At 36.8% G+C, this 21,521-nt stretch overlaps 2 protein-coding genes across 2 annotated transcripts; both read right to left on the bottom strand.

Annotated features, from left to right (window-relative positions):
• Nucleotides 1–5,456: 5,456 nt before the first annotated feature.
• LOC113326172 lies at nucleotides 5,457–10,235 on the bottom strand. Its single transcript, XM_026573948.1, has 7 exons — nucleotides 10,202–10,235; nucleotides 10,004–10,069; nucleotides 9,793–9,871; nucleotides 7,818–7,955; nucleotides 6,904–7,360; nucleotides 5,871–6,497; nucleotides 5,457–5,614 (listed from the first exon to the last, which is right to left on the bottom strand). The coding sequence occupies exons 3-7, from the start codon at nucleotides 9,805–9,807 to the stop codon at nucleotides 5,457–5,459; spliced, it is 1,395 nt and encodes a 464-aa protein (XP_026429733.1). The 5' UTR covers nucleotides 9,808–9,871; nucleotides 10,004–10,069; nucleotides 10,202–10,235.
• A 9,440-nt stretch (nucleotides 10,236–19,675) lies between these two features.
• Nucleotides 19,676–20,728, bottom strand: LOC113326171. The gene has a single exon (XM_026573947.1). The coding sequence runs from the start codon at nucleotides 20,726–20,728 to the stop codon at nucleotides 19,676–19,678; it is 1,053 nt and encodes a 350-aa protein (XP_026429732.1).
• Nucleotides 20,729–21,521: the final 793 nt, after the last annotated feature.

Below are 21,521 nucleotides of genomic sequence, written 5' to 3'. Positions count from 1 at the left end.
CTATTTTTGTCACTTTTGATACTTACATATGTTTTTGTTGATGCTTACTCATGTTTGTTTGATACTGAGAAGAGGAACAAAATAAACATTGTTTCAGAAGAAAGAAAACAACAAATCTAGGTAAGAATTTTATGTTGTTTTTGATTTCAGATCTGTTTTCAAATTTTTTTTTTGAATTATTTTGTTGTTCTTTCATGTGCGATCTGTTAATTTGTTGTTTTACTTTTTGTTGATACTGAGAGAAGTATGAAGAAACAATTTTGTTTCCAAAAAACAACTTCAAATTGATTTGTATACATGCTGTTTTTTTTGTTACAGTATGTGTAACTTGAGGTTACACATATATATCATGTTGTATTTTAAGCATGCTTAAAGAAGATGCAGATGTTTTTTAGTTGCAGCATGTGTAAATTTATTTTACACATATATATCCTCTTTGTATTTTTAAGCATGTGTGAGGAAGATGCAGATTTTTTTAGTTACAACATGTGTAATTTTAGTTTACACATATATATCCTGTTGTATTTTAAGAATGTGTAAGTTGAAGTTACATATATATGTCCTGTAACATGTTTTATTTGTAAACAATTGTATCATCTGTATCTTTTACTTATATTTAGCTTGCCGCATAGAATATACTTCTCACGAGGGGGCAACGCCCCCGAGTGAATTGCGTTCGTTTTCAAATTTTGATATTCTTATTGTGTATTTGATATTTTCAGGTTGTCATGGCTGTTGTTAGTTGCGCTGCTGTTAGTTGCATTGCTGTTGTTCGCTACTTTTCTGATTTCATTACCCTGCGTGTTAATACTGATATCAAACTTGATGAGTTTAAGGAACAAGTTTGCAAGGAATGGAAGCAGTATACTCCACTTGGTATTACTTTCTTCTTTCGAGAAAGTGGGAAAGATTTTCCGCTTGACTGTGATTTTTCTTTGCAAGCTCTTATATCTATCACAAATAGTAAACAGAAGACCAGTGTTGATATTTTCTTGCAAAATGTTCCTCGTGTGGCCTCTTCCTCTAGCTCTAGGGCAGATTCTTCTATTTCTAATGGGTCTAGTAGTACGTCTTCGTCCACAAACAATCTTACTGTTGCAATGTATTTGGAAGATAAAAGTAAGCCAGCGAAACCTTTGTTATCGGATGGTTGGCCCAAGGTTCTTGGTGATATTGGCCATGTGTTTGTTGAAGGAGTTAAGCAAGTCAGGGTTGCTTTTACCAAGTATCGTCTTCGCACTGGTTTCCAAATGATTGTAACTCACAATGAGCGTTCTAGGTTCACGGCTAAGTGTGCAGATGAAAAATGCGGCTGGAAATTCCATGCAGCTTCTATCGATGAAAGGAACGAAATGTTTCAGGTAGGTTTTCCGTGTTCTGTCATCTAATGCTTAGCATATGTTATGTTTTGTTACAGTATGTGTAACTTTGGTTTACACATGATGTTTTTGGCACCATATTTGTTTTGGTTGAATTGTTTATATTTTGTATGAATCTCTTCAGGTCAGGTCTTATAACCCTGAGCACATTTGTGGTGCTGGTGGACGCAACTTGAACCAAACTTACTCCACCAGCTTCTCGTCTAGTTTGATTGAGGAAGAAGTTCGCAAAAATCCTCACAAGAAGCCCAAGCAAATTGCTGCTGATTTCCAGACCAACTATGGGATCAACATGGAGTACTACCAGGCATATAATGCTAGGGAAAAGGTTTATGATACGATTTATGGCGACGATGTCAAGTCCTACTCGCACTTGGTATGGTATATTGATGCTATAAGGGAAACCAACCCTGGTAGTGTGATAAAGTTTGAACGTGAAAATAAACAGTTCCAGCGGATTTTCATCGCATTTGCTGCATGCATCAAAGGGTACCGGTTTTGTCGTCCAATGGTATACTTGGATACTACTTTCCTTACTGGTACATTCAAAGGTTGCTTGATGGCAGCTACTGGGATCAATGGTGGTAAAGGTATGTTTTTTCTATGTGTTTTTTTTTTATGAACAACTTCAGTTGACAAATAACTAACAGTTACACATGTGTAACTCTCAGTTACACATTACTTTACTCAGTGTGTAACTAAGAAAACAGCATCTGTAACCTTAAGTTACATATTTGTTTTAGCATGTGTAACCTTAAGTTACATATTTGTTTTAGCATGTGTGAAACTTATTATTCTTTCGATTCTGCACAATTTTTTTTGTAGGATTTTTCCCCCTTGCTTTTGCACTAGTCGATCTGAGACGATCGACAACTGGGAGTGGTTTTTAAGGAATTTGAAAGAAGTTGTTGGTGATGGGAGGCCAATCACCTTCCTTTCGGATCGCCATGAAGGACTCTTGCAAGGTGTTCCACTTGTTTATCCAGATGGGTTCCACAGCTTCTGCTACTATCATTTGACGAAGAATATACCCATCACTGCAACAGATCCTAGGTACTCACTTGTGATGGACCATTTCCGAGAGGCGACATACGCACTCTCACCTGAAAACCATGCGAAAGCCATACAGAAGATTAGAGATTTGAACTGCGATTGGGTGGCTGATTACATCGAGACAATCCCACCTGAAGCATATGCGAATGCCTATTTCAAAGGTTGTCGGTATGGACGAACATCTAGTACTCTAGCAGAATCAGTCAATAGCTGGGTTCTGGTTCACAAGAAGATGCCTGCATCTGCTCTTCTTGATCAGGTTAATTGAGTGTGTGTGTCTGTTTTGTTGTTTTGTTGTCTTTTTATTTCATGTTTTGTCACTTTATGCATTGATGAGTTTTTTTCTCCTTTTCAGATTAGGAGGAAAATAATGTGTTTGATGGCGGAGCGTCGTGAAATTGGTGCTAATATGATGACTCCATTAACCCCTGAGTATGAAGAAAAGCTTGTGGCTCTTCAAGATGAAGGTTTGGCTTGGGAAGTATTGGTTGCTAGTCCTACCGTGTTTGAAGTTATTAGTGAAAGGTCTCACATGGTGGACCTCGAACACGAGACTTGCACCTGTCAAAGGTTTGGTTTCTTATGCTTTTTTCTTCTCTTTGTATGTTCTTTTTTTTAAGAATGTGTATATCCACTTTACATTAGATATATGCATGTGTTAATAATAGTTACAAATTTATTTTGCAAGTGTAACTTAAAGATACACATCCTGTACATGCACCTGTAGCTAGCTAATTTTGAGTGTTTTATGATTTGTATGTGCAACTAACTGATTTTTGATTTGTTTTTTGTTTTCTTCCAGGTGGCGCGTATATGGTTTTCCTTGTGCTCATGCTCTTGCAGCCATACGCAAGATTAAACGTGAGGCTATTGATTTCATTTCACCGTATTTTACAAGCGACTATTTTAGGAAGACTTATATGCATGCCATCCAGCCGATTCCCAACTACAACAGGCCTGTTGAATATCATCCAGACGACACCGTCAACCCACCTACCGTGAAGAAGCAACCAGGTAGACCACCAGGGAAAAGGATTATAAGTAAACACGAGAAGAAGGTGAAGAGGAAAGTTCATTGCAGCAACTGCAAGGAAACAGGTCACAACAAGGCAGGTTGCAGGAATCCTCGGAAGTTCACACCCCACTAGCTTGAGCCTAACAAAATTCATTTCTGCAACTAATGATTTGATTGTTATTTATCTTTGATTATTTGTTTTTTTAGTTTTCTTCATGTTGGTTTTCATGGACCAAACGTTTTTATTTTTCTTCAACGTTGATTATGTGTAAGGATGATTCATTCAGATTTTATATTTTGTCAGTTCACAGTTGAAATGCATTTTATTCTATTTTTGATTTATTGTATACGTCTGATCAGTGGTCAAATGCTTTCTGTAACTTTTGTTTACACTCAAATATATGGATGTGTAACCGGAAGTTACACTGCTGTGAATGCATGTGTAACATTAGCTTACACATGATAAATGCTTGTGTAACTTCAGTTTACACTCAAATATATGGATGTGTAACATTAGCTTACACATGATAAATGTATATGTAAACTCAGGTTACACTTTCTGCATCAAATTAAGATGTGTAGTTACTTAACCTGTTGCATACTTTCTGAAACCTGTACACACAGCAGTAGTAGTTCTAACAAGATAAAAGTTTTTAATTCAAAGAATTTCAACCCAAAAATATTTTGCAAAACTAAGAACTGCTAAAATCTACTAACTGACGAAATTTAAAAGTTTCTAACAACATATTTTCCAAGTCTAACATCTGTTTGTGGCTAACAACATATTTGCGAGTATAGAATTTTTTCTAATCCTAATGACTGCTTTACACATCTCTAGATGGATCCGAAAGAATCTTGTATAGCATGCTTCCTCTCATGCGGTTCAGCTTGTCAGTCCACCATAGCATCATAGTTGAGGTTAATTTTTTGTCAAGTGGTTTATTCTTCATCCTGATCTTCATGTAATTGCATACACATGGAAGACAGTCAGGAATTGTACCTTGTGGGGGCGCATTGAGATTCTTGGCATTTTCATTCATCCCAAGAGCAAAAGGACAGCGGAGTCTCAGTTCTGTAGTAATTGCAAATGCATATTTCTTGGCTTGAAGAAGGTGTTCACCCTTGAGTTCCTTAACGTTTGACGAGTTCATGTAGGACCAAGGATTAGAGCTCCTCAAGTCATACTCCAGCAGTTTGTAGTGTGTGTGTTGTTGTTGCACATTGGGGCGAAAAGTCTGACTGCATCGTTCTTGTACTTGACATACTCCTTCGCAAGCTTCGGAATCCAAAATTTCTTGAATTCTTCGTAATCCTTCAAGTAAGAGATCTGCAAAAACCATTTGGAATGTCAAACTCACATTTTTAATCAAAAGTTACAAATGAACAAGTGATTATGTAAACAGAAGTTACACATAGGGCCTTGGGTTTTACACTTCTTTGTAATGCAGAGACATTATAAATGCAATAAGATTTTAAATATATCGAAGTACTTACGTATGCTTTTGGCGACAGGAATATCGCCTTGTCATACTTGCTGTTAGAGTTCATCTTCGTCCTCAATCTGCTAATGTAGAAGTCGATGAATTCTGACTCCAAGAAGGATTCTTTCTTTGTAAGCTGTATCATTAGTTCTCCAGATATATCAAACAGCTTGCTACCATCTTCTTTGCGTTCCATCCAAGTAATGTCTCTGCATTACAAAGAAGTAAACTATTATCAATCAAGATAACAGAATCAAGTAGTAAAATACAACAATCAATAACAGAATCAAGCCTACTTGGAGTCAAGCTACTTACGTTTTCGTATGAGTATTGAAATATTCAAGCACTTTATTTTTTTCTCGCCTTCCAGCCTTTCGATAACTTCTGAACCTTTCACATCGTTTCTCATTGTTCCATCATCTTCTTCAGCAACCTCAGCCATTCTATCTTCTTCTACTTCTGGAACTGCGGCCATTTCTTCTTCATTAGCTGTCTTCTTAATCCTCTTTGAATTTCTTTGATATTGTTTCAGATCTTGTGTTGGGATTTTTCTATCCTCAGCACACGTTGTTGTATGAATGATGGTTGCCTTTCTCTTATTGCATTTGCAGCTTCCTTCAGTAACTCTCCTGCAGGTTTTGGAGTTTTTTCTAATCCAAGGCTAAAAACGTTTTCCTGCGTTGTAGCTGCGCAAACAAATATAGGCAGAATCTCAGTAAAATTAGCACATGTATGTAACTTAAAGTTACACAAGCCAAAATAATAATGTACTGTATGTAACCTCAAGCTACACATGCCTTTTACAATGTGTAACTTGAAGTTACACTTCCATTACAAACAAAACACACTGTATGTAACCTCAAGCTACACATGCCTTTTACAATGTGTAACTTGAAGTTACACTTCCATTACAAACAAAACATAGAACGGAAGAGTGGTTACCAGTTGAGGTAGGTTCTGCATTCTCCGTCACTGCGGGTCCATGTTCAGTTTTGTTAATGTTGCTGACGATCTCATCTATCATTTCACTCACTTCAACATTCGTCATATCATCGGGGTTAGCTCCTAGTTGCACCAACCTGTAGGTCTGAGCATTGTCAGGCTGTGTTTGCGGTGTTGTAGCAGTTATCACCATGGAGTCCTCAAACTGTGTTGAAGCAGAACTGTCATCAAAAGTTCCAGGAGTTGGCTGAGTTGGAGCAGTCATAACCAAACCGTCACCAACAGTTGCAGGTGTATCCTCATTGACTTTTGCAGTAACATCATCACCTACGGCTTTTGCAGCTACATCATCACCTGCCCCATCCACAACTCCACCATCTGCAGCTTTCTTCTGTGCCTCATCCGTAACAGGTGTCTCTTCAACATCTTTCTTCTGCTCCTCATCAACATTATTTGTAGGAGTGGGCTTTTGCTTTGCGACAGGCCTTTTCTTTGGTGGAGTCTTGCAAGTTGTCACACTCTTCATACTCGAACTATATGTCCTGAGTGGTCTTTTGTGCCCCTCTGCAGCAGTTTGAGCTTGCAGAATTGTTGGCGTATTTCCAGCTGCAAGGCTCATACATGGAACTGCACAAGTATTGAAACGAGAATTAGGATGATGATGATGATGTTAAATTTTTTTAATAAAATTTCAAGAAGAATATATCATGTGTAATCGACTGGCTTGGATAACTAATATGTGTAACTTCATGTTACACATGAATATGGCATGGATACCTAGTGTAACATGGAGTTACACATGCATCTAACTAGTGTAACCAGAAGTTACACATGCATGTGGCATGTGTAACTAGGGATTACACATCCATATGATCAGTTTACTCAACATTTATTAAGTCTAATCAAGTTAAACAAGCAAGTTAAAAATGAACAAGTAAAATATGAAATTAAAAAGGTTCAAAGACCTTAGTGTCAACTAATTGGGTACCTCTATCAAGTTAAAGAAGCATATTAAAAATGAACAACTACTTACATTCTTCATGGAAGGAAGTTTCCGCGTCATCTTTCTCTTTCTCTTGCTCAGTACTTCCATCTCCTTGTTGCTCTGTCTCAACTAATTGTAACTCTTCTTCTTCATGCTCAGTAGCTCCATGCTCAGTACCTCCATGTACATCATCTTCATGTTGCATAAACTCTTCCTGGGTCACTTTGTAAGGATCAATACCCATTGCTTGCATAATTTGGCAACTAAATTTGTGAACCTTGAATTCCGCTGTTCCTGAAAGGTCCCCTTCTGATATCCCTTCTCTTGCAATTGCATACACTGCTTTAAGCATTGCTTGCTTTTCTTGCAGTTGCTCTTTCAGATGGCTATTCTCAATAGTTTGCGCTTTCAGCCAACTTTGCAGGTCGTCCTTGCTGGGTACCACGGTTGATATACCCAGCTGCTTCTCAAGCTGTGAAAACTCAGCCACAAAGCTAGGAGTTGGCTGCAATTAACAGATGGAGAGGTTAAAAAGAGATTGCAAAAAACAGTTGAACATTCTAAATATACATTTTTCGGTTGTATGTGTAACTTAAAGTTACATAAGCACATTTTATATGTGTAACCTATAGTTACATAAGCACATTAGATATATCTAATGTAAAGTGGATATGTGTAACTAAAGGTTACACATATACTAATGTAAAGTGGATATACATATAAAATGTGTAACCTATAGTTACATAAGCACAGGATATATATACAAACAGGATATATATGTTACATAACCTATAGTTGCATTCACTTGTGTTATCTTTTGCATGTGTAACTATAAATTACACAAGCACATTTAAATGTGTAACTTATAGCTACACATGACAATTTTGATTACATCAAAGTTTTATCTAAATTACATTACCATAAATTTACAAAACCTAAACCAACTGACATATAACACTTACCGAAAACTGTGTCATGTCTGTTTTCCAAATGTAATCAGAAATCTGGTATATATCCCATCTCCCAACCCTCGGGATATCTTCCTCGTGGTTCTCAACTTTCGGGATTAATCCTGCTGGCGTGTGTTCAGCAAACAATAACTGCAACATATAAATTTTAATTAGTCGATTGAACAAAAATATCCATCACGTAACACTAAAACTGCTGGAATAGAAATTACACACAAGCTTTTTACCAGTAGGTATTGCACACAAGCCTTCACATTTGACAAACAACTAAGATTAGTATGAATCTCTTCAAACAAGTGCTCGTGTATTAAATCAGGCCACGACACCTTGAGCACCGTATCATAAGTTTCAACGATACTAAGATATTTCGCGTTCACTCCATTGGCATTTTTGTCGCCAAAAAACAATACACAGCAAAGATAAAGACCTATCAGGCAAACTAGATCCTTTTCATCAACTTTCTTTCTTTTCCCACTTTTTCTCCTTTTGCCATAAGTTGTTTTATCTTCTCTAAAATGTTTGTCTTAGTCACCGTCGTCTGATGCTTTGTAGATTTGATATCGGTGAAGTATTTGCTGTATAAAACATTGTCAGTCAAATCACTAGGACAATAGTACTTTAACAGCTTCTGACCCTTTCTGCTTCCAATCCTCTGCATGCAAAATATACCAGCCAGCTTTGCCGGTGTAGACTCTATAATCTTATCATCAGCAAACTTGAATGAACATGGTGTCTCACAATCCATGTCAAAGCAGTTCAAGAGCTTCAAGACGCCGTGTTTGTTGGTAGTTATCTGTCTTGTTGTAGTTGGTACAGTTGTATCATAGTCATCGTAATACATCATTACGAGTTCTCCGTAAGCAGCTCTCCTAAGATATCTATGAGCCCTATCAGTCAGTCCTATAGGCTTTATCACCTTTACTAAATCCTTTACTGCATTCAACGACTGCCTTAGGTTTCCTGTACACATCACACACAAAAATAGCATGAGTCAGTATGTTGTGTACTTATCAAATACACTCGTTTTTAACTACAAAATGAAAATCATGTTACAAACTATGTGTATTTGCCAAGTACACAAACTGAATCATTCTATTCTGTGTTGTGTAACCTTAACTTACATGCATATGAAGGTTTAAAGGGGTCATTTTTTTATGTCCAACTATAATTTACAAACACAATACAGTCATAGGTTATATTTTTGCATGTGTAACTTTTAGTTATCTAGGCAATTGCCAAATCAGTTATGTTATTATGCATGTGTAACTTGTAGTTACACAGTCAATTGGCAAGTCAGTGATTAGATTTTCAATGTGTATCTTACAGTTACACAGCCACTTTGCAAGTCATTGGTAACATCTTGAATGTGTAACTCACAGTTAAGATGTGTAACTACAAGTTACACAGCCACTTCTGCAAGGCTCATTTGTATGTGTAACTACAAGTTACACACTCAATATACAAACCACAACATAGTGGTGAGATTTTGAATGTGTAACTTAAAGTTACACAGGCCCTTGTTTGCGTAGTTATACATTCAAAAGCATCACTTACATTAGAAACTTTTAAATTTCTTCAGTTAGTAGATTTTAACTACAAGTTACACACTCAATCCTAGACATTCTACAAGGTGTAACTTTAACTTACACATGCATATTAATGAGTAACTTTAATTTACACAACCAATTTTCTATGTGTAACTACAAGTTACACATCCTAAACACAACCAATTTTTTATGTGCAACTACTAGTTACACATCCCTAGGCAAGTCAGTGGTGACAGGCTCACTTGGTATGTGTAACTATAAGTTACACAATCAATATACAAACCACAACACAGTCAGTGGTTACATTTTGAGTGTGTAACTTATAGTTACACATGTCCTTGTCTGTGTAATTACATATTCACAAGCATTATATGAGAAATAAACATGAGACCATGACAACAATAGTTTTCACAACTTAGTACCTGTAATTGTATCATCTTTTCTAGGGGGATTCATTTTTCCTTTCACCATTTTTATTCCAAAAGAAATTTGATTCTGAATCTGCAGTTGATGTAGTAATAAAATCAAGTTAGTTGATTGCAATTCAACTTAGAGTTTCTAGGGTTTTCAAACAGTAACATCTCAGAAATGAAATCCACTAAATCAATCAGTTATATCACATCCATGACTTACCTTTGTTTCTATTTAATCAGTTATTTCATGGATTTTATGCACAAACGATTGTTCTCCTTCTCCGATCTGTAAAAGGAATTATCAGTCAGAATGAGTTATGTTTGTTGTAATCTCATTACAAACCCTAGTTCAGAAATTTTCGACCCACGAATCAGTAACAACAGGAATCAAAACTAACAGCTTCAAATCAAAACTTACCTAGTGATTAATCGTCGGAGTATTTCATCAACAGGAATCAGTAACAACGCGATTTAGGTTTTGAATCTGAAACTGAATCTGAAACTGTTTCTTTTGATTTTTTTTGGTTTTTGAATCTGAAACTTTTTCGATCTGTTTCTCTGATTTAGGGGTTAGCAAATGATGAATAGTTTTTGATCTCGATCTTTGTTTTGGAACAGATTTCAGGAAGATTTCTTGATTTTTTGGGTTTTTTTCTAGATTTCTTTCTGTTTCAGGTGAGTGAGATTTGTTTTCTCTCTCCTTGGAAATGAAATAATGGCGTCTGAACGAGAGAAAGGTAGGTGACGCCTCTTATATACTTGAGGCTAATTTAGTCTTTTCGCTTTTATTAAATTTATTTTTTAATTCAGGGCCTACTAATAAAACTCTTTTATCTAGGGGCCTCATATTATGGGGTTATCCATGGGTTGGGCCTGAGCCTAATTTCCCCATTGTCTGAAGCTGCTCCATTATTCATTAGTCTGACCCATATCATCGGATGACGAAGAATGGGCCTTATCCATAGTCTCATTGTGGGTTTTAGACTCACCCGACGAAGAAATGTTATTGGGTCCCTTATCGATAATAACCCCGTTGACTAACATTTCATTCTGGCGCAGAATTCGAATAACAGAAGACGTTGACAGTACATCTTGCTTTTCAGAACTCTCTGAATTACCAGCTACTGTCTGAAAAGACTTTTCCTTGCTTGGAATACCTTGCGTGCACAATCTAACTGACCTTTATCCAGAAGCGTACCTGTACCGGCACCGACTAAATTCAGGGGAGATTCCTTCCTAGCACTAGCTTGAAAATCACCGGCTTTAATTACTACTCTCTCAAAAGGAGAAATAATATTCTCTGATTGATTTAATGCTATAGAAACCAGAGCCGTGAATGGCATGGATTTAAAGTTAATATGGACCTCTGTTATCCCAGAAGCAACTGGTCCATGTACTTTTAGTTTCATTACCGATATATCCCAACCATTTGCTGTAAATGGAGAGACTTGTGCTAGGCCACCCAATTTAGCACCAATAGATTCAAATGTTTTGTGATTCCAAATCGAAAATGGAACCCCTTGCAAATTCACCCAAACAGCAGGAGAAGAGATGGAGTCCTCCACCCTAAAAGTATTTTCTTTCGAAGACCAATTTACAAATTTAAAAGTGTAAGGATGTAAAATCCATTCACCAAGCTTAGTAATTTGCTCTCGTTCCTCAAACAGAAAAGGGGTTGCACAGATGAGAAGGGTTGAAAATGGAAATCATTTTTGATATTTAGAAAGTTTCCAAGTTCCAACCCAATAGATTTCCATGAGGTTACAGGCTTGTTAGATTTGAGTACAATCATTTGGTTCCAGATGATGTTGTCCAATCCACCCTCATTAAAGAACGAAGCGTCCAAAGATAAAGGTTTTTCAATATTAGACCTTTCCTTTAAAGATTCTGATGGTTTAACAACCATTTCTTTCAATTCTTGATGCATCATTTCCATCATCTTGACTAGCCTCAACCAGCCTTCAAGATTTTTCCCAGAAGGAAAGAAAAGATCAGTGATTCCACCTTTCTTATTAGGCCCAGTAACCTTGAAATATTCACCATTTTTATTCTTTCCTCTCGCTGTCATCAACCATTCCCCTGAGATAATATGATCCCAATGAGCCATCTTGGACCACTCCTTAGAGATTTCACTATGCAAGGTAGAATAAATCCAGCTGAAACCCTTAGCACTAACCCACAGTGCCGCAGAGCTCTCACCCTCAACCTTCTTAATGTAAAAATAACCCTCTTTGGATCCAAAACCTTTCTCAATTGAAATGGTTTTAGCCTCAATCTTACAAGATTGCTTCCCTACTTGGAGAACCTCTTTCATTAGATTTGATCCCTTTCTTTCTTTTAACCACCGTCCAGTTTCCACCATTTTTTTCATTTGAAACTTCACTAAACTCTAAAGTCCACCAAATGTGTTAAGTACCTTAAACTCTAATTTAATAAAATTTTAAAGTCAAACAGAAAGGACTACCCCTCATCAGGAAAACCTGTCTGACTGACCATTTATTCCATTGCTAGAGAGTGGAACTATAAAATGTACTACAGCTTCACATAAAATCAGTAACAAATCAAGAGAAACGGAAACGAACCTCGAAAGGAACTGGGGAACTTGAATGAATTGAAATTAGCACCTTGACTGCATGAACCAGGAGGAGCAGTTCTTGATGAAGTCAGAATTTTCTCCGAGGATGAAAACTTTTGACATTGAAATGCAATGGCATGTTTCTTTAGCATCCAAGACGGATCTGCATGGAGGTTGATTTTGTGTGCTTTGGGTCTGGCTGAATATATGGGCAGCTATAGCAGCATCAAATGAATCACAGCTGAAGAGAACTTGTTGAACATATCAGGTCCCTGTAGGTTCCCCATTTACAACTATTGGAGAAATGTTGAAGGGGTGCCCCTGAAAAGAGTCCCCCAATTCTTATGTTCATAAGATTATCACCCCATAAAGAAGAGGATAGCTAGAGTCCAACATCAATTTCTTATATTCTCCTGCATAAAATAAGCTTTAAGCTCTAACAATTCCTCAGGGAATAGCTTGAAAATGGAGATATATGTAGGTGTGCGAGATAACAAGGGTAGAAAAGCAACCAAAAGATCAGTGTCACTACTGCTCAATTGAATTGCACACTTGTTCGGCCTTTTGATTATCTACCTGTTGCATGCCCCCCTGATCATCTCTAGCTTTCCCATCCCCGTTCGATTCTTTCTTAAGGTCCTCAGGTTGCAAACAATCTGCAAAGCAGGAAGCAGCGCGAGATAAGCAATAGTCATTGAGGTCCAGACGAGGAAAAAACCATCCATACATTAAAACAGAAACCAAAATCAGCAAGCTAATCAAATACTGATAAATACCAAAAAACTACAGAATACAGAAACTGCAGACCTTAACCGGAAAATGAAGGTCTTCCAATGGTTGTGTATACATCGGCTGACTATCTTTAACTCGCCTCTCGCAAGGCTTGAACTTCAGACCTCTCGCAGTGCTTGAACTGCCCCATCTACTTCTTAAATGATTCATCACATAGGATATCTTCTTTCGGTTACTTAGAATGAGCTCTAAGCGTGGATTGTGTCCATCCTATTATACACATATACATGAGAATGGTACACTCTTTACTCCAAACTATTGGATTTCCCAAAGGTTAGATAAAACTAGTAGAATAAATTTTGGTTCTGAAAACAACATTCTCCAACCCCTCACAGGTTGTTTTGTCTAGAGGGAAAAGTTAAGGAAAATGGGTCATTTGTCCAAATATTTTCAAAACATGGTTCAAATGGACGAGTAAAAATTAATTTGGGTGAAATTGACACAAAAAGAATAGCAAGATGAAACCGGATTCATTCTAACTTAAACTTAAAAAATAGCAACGATGAAACTGGATGCATCCTGTTGTAAGTTAAAAATAAGAAAAAATATTTGAAAATAGGTAGGATGAAATATTTACATCTTGGCTATTTTTACATTTTTGTCCATTTAAACAATATCAAAATCTAACTGTCCTTTTCACTCAGGAATTATTGATTTTGGTCTTTTAAACCAATTTTGTGAAAAGTTAAAGCTTAATCTTTGTATAAGATTTTCGAACATTTTGCACATCATTTGCTTTCTCAAAAAACACCGCTTCTTTTTACTTGAAGGTTCTCAGAAAATGATTACATTGTTGGAGAAGATACAGAGATCTTATTTTTTCCAATTGAAGTAACGTCAGTATCCCCTATAAAAAGAAAACAGACTTGCAATATACATAAACCCAATATATCACACGTCTAAGAAAACATCAAATACAATTCAACCATATCAAATCTATAGGTATTAAAAATAATAATTAAAGATTAGTTAAGTACCAGTTGTCCTTAAAGCTACTTTGGGTATGCTGCAACCGGTGCCAGCTTTTAGCCTGCTCCTTTTAGAAGCCTCTCTGTCTACTTGGTGCTCCTCCCTAGAGGTTTTGATCGCATTGAAAAGCTTCAGTTTGAAGACACTTATACACTTCCCTTAAACCAAACAGTCCCACCAAATTTCTATACCTTGTGTAGTTGTAGTAAATCCTCCAACTACACCCTCAAAGAAATCTACAATTAATTCAAGTGATCATCTTGATCTTCATGCATTCATTCATAAAATCTCTGGTTTGATTACAAGAATTCAGAAGGGTTTTAACTTGGAGAAGAAACTATATATTTCTCTCTCTAAAATCTCAAGCCTAAACTCTTAAAAAGAATTCCCCCTTTACAAGGTCGCTCGATCTCCTTATATAGGGGTTTTACATAGTGGATGACAGCTAAGACAACGTTTATTTTCGGATCTGCCGTGCGTTGTTAACGAACGGTTACATTGACTTCCTTCGCATACATTCTTCAATCTCGCACAATTGTCACACTTTCCACATGATTCTTCTAACGTCACTTGATGCGTCATTCTAAATGCTATATTCGATAAGCTTCGCTTGACTTATAATCGATCTTTCGCACTCTTAATATTTGTGCGGTATTTTGTATCTACATTTGACATGAGAAACTTTCACTTATGATTTCGCACTACAATTTATAATGCCGCACCTTCTCACCTTTTTGTATTCTTTTCAACTGACATATTCCCCTGATTTACGCGTGAGAAGTTACGCGTGTCTTTTCAAGCATCCTTTACTTGACACGTCCTTTTCAACTGCTCCTTCTTATCCGTTCGTTTTTAATTATCGGATTAATGAATGATTATATCGAAAATCGAGAGTAAATTCTCTATTTACTCTCCTTTCTTTTTTCTCATACTTCTTTTTATCCATTCTTCCTTCTTCTGCAACTATTTTCTTCTTATGTTACTCTTTCTTTCTTATTACTTCTTAGATCCCAATCTCGATTTCCTTGATCATCTTCGATCCTCCTTTCATCCTCCCTCATTCCCATACATCAGTATGCCTAAAGCAGGTTGGAAGAATGAACAATCCTTCACCAGATTAAATAATGAATTTGGTGCTCGAGGTTTCTCATTATCTGTTCCTGTTGGTTCTGGACCTTCAACCAAACTCAGACCTGAATGGTTTTCTCTTAAAGAATGGAGTGATCAAAAAATTATCATCTTTGTTGGGCAACCTCTTGCGGGTCTTCCTATTCCCCTTTATGATCCACAAATTCCCTTATATTAAAGGTTCTTTTGCATCCTGACTTTTCGCGCGGTTATTTGAATTAAGTGGTGATAGTATCAGAATATTTCTTGAGTACTCTCGTCACGCAGCATGTTTAGAGTCTCTGTATCAAAAAAAATAAGCGAAACCGTGAACAGCGAAATGACGAAATTAACCCTACTAATTATACTCTAGAAAATTTCTTTAACAATTATGAAGTCATCATTATGAAAAGCAGCGCTTCTAAATGGGGTGTTCTCTTATGGCGAAAAGATGGTATTGCCGAAGAAAAGAACATCATGCGAGATGTTGATTGGCATGATACTTCGAATAACACCGCACGTTGGTCAAACGACACGCGATGGTTAGAATATCCCATCGTCTTAGTTGGACCTTATATAAGTGGCAGAGATGAAAATGGTGCTGCTCTTCCTCTTCCTGGGGGTTTTCTACTACCTATATGTCTTGGGTATTCAGATGGCCCGAGAAGGAGCAAGTTGGAAGTAATCTTTTAACTGTTCGATTTTTTTTTATATATATCACCTTAACTCATTCTCCTCACTTCAGTTGGTTGATCAAGCGAAAAAAGCCAGGAAAACATCTCGAGCGACGTCTTGGCGTAATAATAAAGTAAGAAATATTCTTTATCTAACTTTAACAATATAGTTGCCTCTATTTATTATCTAATATTATTCGCGCATATGGAGACTTCTGAAAACGTTCGTAATTCTGATGGAACTGCAATTTCAAAAGGAAAAGGTGTACTTCGCACCAAGAGGACTGTTTCTAAACTTGCTTCCCAAAATCCTTCCAATAATATAAAAGCACTTACTTCCCCTTCAAGTCCTCAATCCCATCCTAGTGATGATGATAATGATGATGATGATGAAGATCTTCTTGGTGACAACTCCTCCATCAAATATGCAATGGACGAATTAGCTAACATCTTCTCAGATTCCATGGCTGCTATGGGAGATGATTCCTTATCCACATCATGTAGCACTCTTGCTAAGATAATTGATGCCCCTACTTTGGATGATGACTCTCTTCGTAGAACTTTCTTAGCTCTAAGCCCAAGTTTCCAATATTCTCTTGCCTCTGTGGTAGTTACGTATACTTTCGCGCTTTCTTTTAAGTAATATCATGCGAAATTATATCCCTCATATTTTTACAATAACTTCTCGCAGGTTGCTCGCTCATCATACGTTGTCTCTTCAGATTATGAGAGAAGAATTCACAATCTTTTAGTTAAAAAAGCTGAACTCAAGTCTCAAATTTCTACTCATGAGAAGGACGCAGATGATCTTCGCAGAAAGAATCAGCGGTTAGAATCTGATGCTTCTTCTAGCATGAATAAAATATCAGATCTTCAAGAGAGGAATAAACAATTAGCCGGTGAGTAACTTTTCCTTCCTTTTTTTCTTTTTATTCTCCAACCCACTCTTTTGTATGGCGTGTTTCTATTGTAATTGTTTGTTGTTTGCATAAATTTACGGTCTTACTGATAAGGCCGTTTCTTTATTTCAATCTCTTCCTCATCCTGTTGACGGGGATATTCTCCTTGAGTATCTCAATGCTTCCTTAAATGATTTTGCCAATAAGTTAAATTTACTTTCTTTGGAGGAACTGAGGACAAAGTATCAATGTTTTAATGTTCATCATAGAAGTGATATTTCTATAAGTAATGGTTTTAAGCGTCGCTTTTTAGAATCCAAAGAAGAGAATAAAACTCTGCAAACTCGGATTAGTACTCTTATTACTGAGAAGGATCCAGTTGCTCATAATGGTGCGAAGACCTTACAAAAATTCCAATAAAGCCTCCTTCAAGTTCAAGTTGAGGGAGATCAGGCCTTAAATGAGAAAGAAACTCTTGTTAAACAAAGAAATATAATCCGATCATGTCTTCTTATAGAAATTGATGCGGAGTTTGACTGGGCTGCTAGAGTATTAGATAATGCTATGAATGACTTAGCTGTAAATGTTAGTCTTGAGTCAGATCATTCCACTATGATAAAAGATATTATTTCCAATAAAGAAGGTTATTCATTATGCCTCTTCTTTTATTACTTCTTGATTATCTTCACTCGTAAAGATATTGACCTTTTTATGTTTCTTCACAGCTGCTAAGGAAGGTTTTCGCAATCAAATCAAAGGATTAGAGGCGAAGGTTGTCGCATATGAAGGAATTGATGCGAAGCTTGACGCACGCAATTCTAAATATCGCAGACTGAAGAGACAATTTGCTGCTACTATTTCTAATAATATCAAGGATGTTATTCGCGTTCGTGATGATGCTATAAGGAGAATTTGTGATGAGAATGGTACTTATCTCTCTATGTATAAGCTTACTGATGTCGATCCGATTGAAGAAATTTTTGATATCTCTGAGAGTGAAAGAGATTCTGAGAGCGAAGGAACTGATGATGAAGCTGATGATTCGGGGGATGAAGATGATGCAGGCGAAAAGTAGTTTCTTGTACTTAAACAACTTTTCTATCTTGTCGCTTGTGAAGGACTCATATCTTCTTGAAACTTGATTTTATTGATTCTTAAAATCATTTCTTTGATGTAATCTTCTTGAATATTTGGTACTTCTTTGATGTATATCTTCTTCGCTACCTTTTTCTATAAAAATTTCTCTTTCTAGCAAATAAAGTTAGTTTGAGACAACATCTTTCTAAATATTCATAGAGTTATCTATTAAAAAATCATGGGAAAATTCTATCATATGGAGGCGAATAACACCTCTCTAAATGCTTGCATTCCCATACTTGCCTTTGTTATTCTACGACAGATGATGGAATTAAAATAAATGAGTATTTTTTACCTTCTCTTTACTTTTGTTGTTTTTCCTTTGTTGTGTTCTATGGATTATAATTTCTCTTTACATTTTCTTTGTCCGATCTCTTATGCGAAAATATTCGCAAAATATATTTGCCATGCCAAATGATAATAATTTTATCTTTTTTTTTTTTGAGGTCTTATTTAGCCTTCCTAGTTAAAGGTCTGATTTTTCCTTGTATTTAATTCTTTCTGTGCGACGAAATCGCAGGACGTCTTTACACTTTCGCGCAATGACCCATTGATCTCGCCTTATCGTTTTCTCGTATTATTGCCTCTTCAAGTTTATTGCCGCACAAATACAACAAGCCTCAATACTCCCATGAGTAAGAAGCCTCATGATATTTGCGTCTTTTGACACAGTTCAGCTCCCTAATGGAGGGTGTCGTCCTTATATTCCCCCTGATTGCCCCTTCAAGGATACGTACCCCTACCGGGTTAGGGTGGGCTCCTCCCATCCGGTAATGCAACAACCAGTTGATTTCGCAGTCTCTTATCTCTCCAACGATATGGCTTATGGTTACAAGACCGCACCCTAATTGGGGTTTCTTCGGGCCGAGTGCATCATAGTCCAGACTTGCCAAGGATGTCCAGGTATGCTCCAGACAGCCCAGGCACCTTGACTCAACCGTGTACCTCGGCGCCTTGATCTATTTTCTGCACTTCTTAGTAGAGAGCTTCTTACCTTAATCTTTCAATTAAGGCGCTCTACTGGATGGGTTTTATTTTCCCCCAAATCTCCATGAATCAAGCTCCAGGGTTGGTATAGCTTTCACTTGAGCTATGTCCTGACTAGTTTCCGAATTATGACATGCGTTAGGTCTTATTCTTGCCTCTTGTTGTATGCGAAATAGGGTGCACGCCGCAATTAGATAACTAGGCTATTTAATTGGATTCTTTAATTCTGATACCTTGTTTTTAAGGTCTTATTATGAAATTTTATCTTAAAGAGAAAGATATTAATGATCAATACAATTCTGACATCATTTGTCTTTTCTTATTTGTTTGTCTGACAACTGTTTCTTAGGACAATGTTGTATGTGCGATTATTGCTTTGGTCCTTTCTCCCTCATGGCTTCATTAAGTTCAAATATATTGTTGGCTACATTGATGCGTGCTTGCTCTATTTCTTCTAGAGTGAGAGAATCTTCGCACGATCCATATTTCTTCAAGTATACTTTGTTTCACAATTCACCAGAGGATTTCCCCTTTTCATCAATTAGCTCATACATTCCATTGATATCAATTCTTTTGATCTCAAATTGGCCTTCCCATACTTTGCTCGATTCTTCATCATTCTTTTGACATGGAGGCTTTTGTCGCAGTACTAAATCTCCTTTATTGAATTCGCATTTGTACCTTCGTACTGCTCCCTGTGCTGAAGTCTCTGCTTTTTCACTTTCTTTATTTACAACATCAACCATCAATATTTATCCTTTTTGATATTCTTTTACTTGTTGTTTCCAGCTTCTTCTTTTGCATAAACGCTCTTCACATTTGTGAATATCAATCTCATGGCATGTTTTTCCTTCAATTGGATCTCCTCTTATGATTCCCACTCCTTGAGGTAACGGAAACTTAATGCATTGGTGAAACGTAGAATCCACCCCCAGAATACTATGTAGCCACGGTCTTCCAATCAGAGCATTATAAGGTGACTCCACATCAACTACACAGAACAGTACTTCAGAAGATATGGTTTTTAAATGAATTCTCATTGTTATCTCCCCCTTTGGTTTGTTAGTTGTGCTATTAAAACCATAAATTTTATATGTAGAAGGAATGAGTTCCTCATCTCGGCCGCCCATGGTTTTGTAAGTGTGGTAAAATAATATATTCACCGAACTTCCAGTATCTATAAGTATTCTGTTGATAGCCCATGTATCTGCATATGCCTCTTCATCTTCATCAACTGTTGTTCTTGGATTAATTTCTAAATTCACCGCTAGTGGAATCTCATGTGGTTCTTCACCCCCAGGTATTTCTTCTGCGTTAAGTAAAATAGATTGTTTCTGCCAATCATTTAGGGGCTTTACCTTCGCAAGATTCAATACCTCTCTCCCATCATTATCCCTTGCGTAAACTCTACTCAAGATATTATCATGGAAGTCTTCTATATTCTTGTACGAATGGATTATAGAATTACAGTAGAGATTCTTTGCCTTCGCAGCCACCTCAATCAAATATGTATTTTTTCTTGTTTTCGTGCCTTGCGTGCGATCTTCTGGAGGTGGTGGCGGTAAATTTTGTGGTTGCTGCACAAAAAAATGATTCAACTTTCCTTGATTTATCATTCGTAGTATGATCTTCTTTATATCCATGCAATTGTTTATTGTGTGACCATGAAATTGATGGTAAACACAAAAATACCTACTTCTCCTTCCTGGTGGTGGTTCATTTCCCGCATTTGGTGGTGATGGTATTTCTTCCATCAAAATTATAGCTTCACATATTCTTTCTATTGTGGCATTTAGTCGTGGCATCTTTACAGGATACCAAACTATTCTATTACTTTTTCGACCAGGATTACAATATTGCTTTTGTCCTCCATATCCTTTTGGTTGGCTATCAAGTATTTTAATCTAATTATATCTTCCACGATTATTGAATTGTTTTTCTCGTTCCCATTCTTCTTTATCTGCACTACCCATTGCTACTAGTTTTTGTTGGACTTCATTTGTGTCTTCTGCTTGCCTCCCTTGAGATGTGATTGCGATTGCATTTGTGATTCTAGGAAGTAAATTCGCATTCCCAAATTTTGTGCTAGTATTTTCCACATGATAAGACTCTATTTCTCTCTGTTTTTTCTCTAGTGCGATGTATTCTTCTTGGTACTCGCGTAACTCTATCATTGATATGGTATCTTTGATATTGAAAATTTGAATGTACAATATATCTGTTGCGAAGAGTGCATTGATGAATTCTAATATAAGATTTCGTTCATCCACTCGCCCTGCCATGTCACTACACATAGTTCTCCATCTTGTTGTTAAACTTCGCAGGTCTTCATTTACTCTCTTTCACATACCAAAGACTTGTTATATGCCTGGTCTTAACACATTATTGCTGATATATGCTCCTAAAAATATTGACTGTAAATGATTGAATGATTTGATCGTTCTAGTAGGTAATCCTTCAAACAACTTCAAAGCTTCTCCCGACAAACTGGCCGGAAAATATTTGCAAAGAACTACATCATAATCTCCCCATTGTAATAAAGATCGCACATAAGCTTTTATGTGTTGTATCGTACATGTTGTTCCATCGAAGACATTA

This window comes from Papaver somniferum, unplaced genomic scaffold, assembly GCF_003573695.1.
Source record: "Papaver somniferum cultivar HN1 unplaced genomic scaffold, ASM357369v1 unplaced-scaffold_10, whole genome shotgun sequence".
Classification (NCBI taxonomy): domain Eukaryota; kingdom Viridiplantae; phylum Streptophyta; class Magnoliopsida; order Ranunculales; family Papaveraceae; genus Papaver; species Papaver somniferum.
The sequence above is the reverse complement of the archived record's forward strand: the minus strand, read 5'-3'. Positions and strand labels throughout refer to the sequence as shown.

Bases quoted from the DNA above. Each gene is read 5' to 3' on its own strand.
- LOC113326172 (XM_026573948.1), bottom strand. The intron at 6,498-6,903 runs GTAAGTAGTTGT...ATACTTGTGCAG, and splicing joins AACTTCCTTCCATGAAGAAT to TTCCATGTATGAGCCTTGCA. The intron at 5,615-5,870 runs GTAACCACTCTT...TTGTTTGCGCAG, and splicing joins TGCAGAACCTACCTCAACTG to CTACAACGCAGGAAAACGTT.
- LOC113326171 (XM_026573947.1), bottom strand. From the start codon at position 20,728: ATGCCACGACTAAATGCCACAATAGAAAGAATATGTGAAGCTATAATT.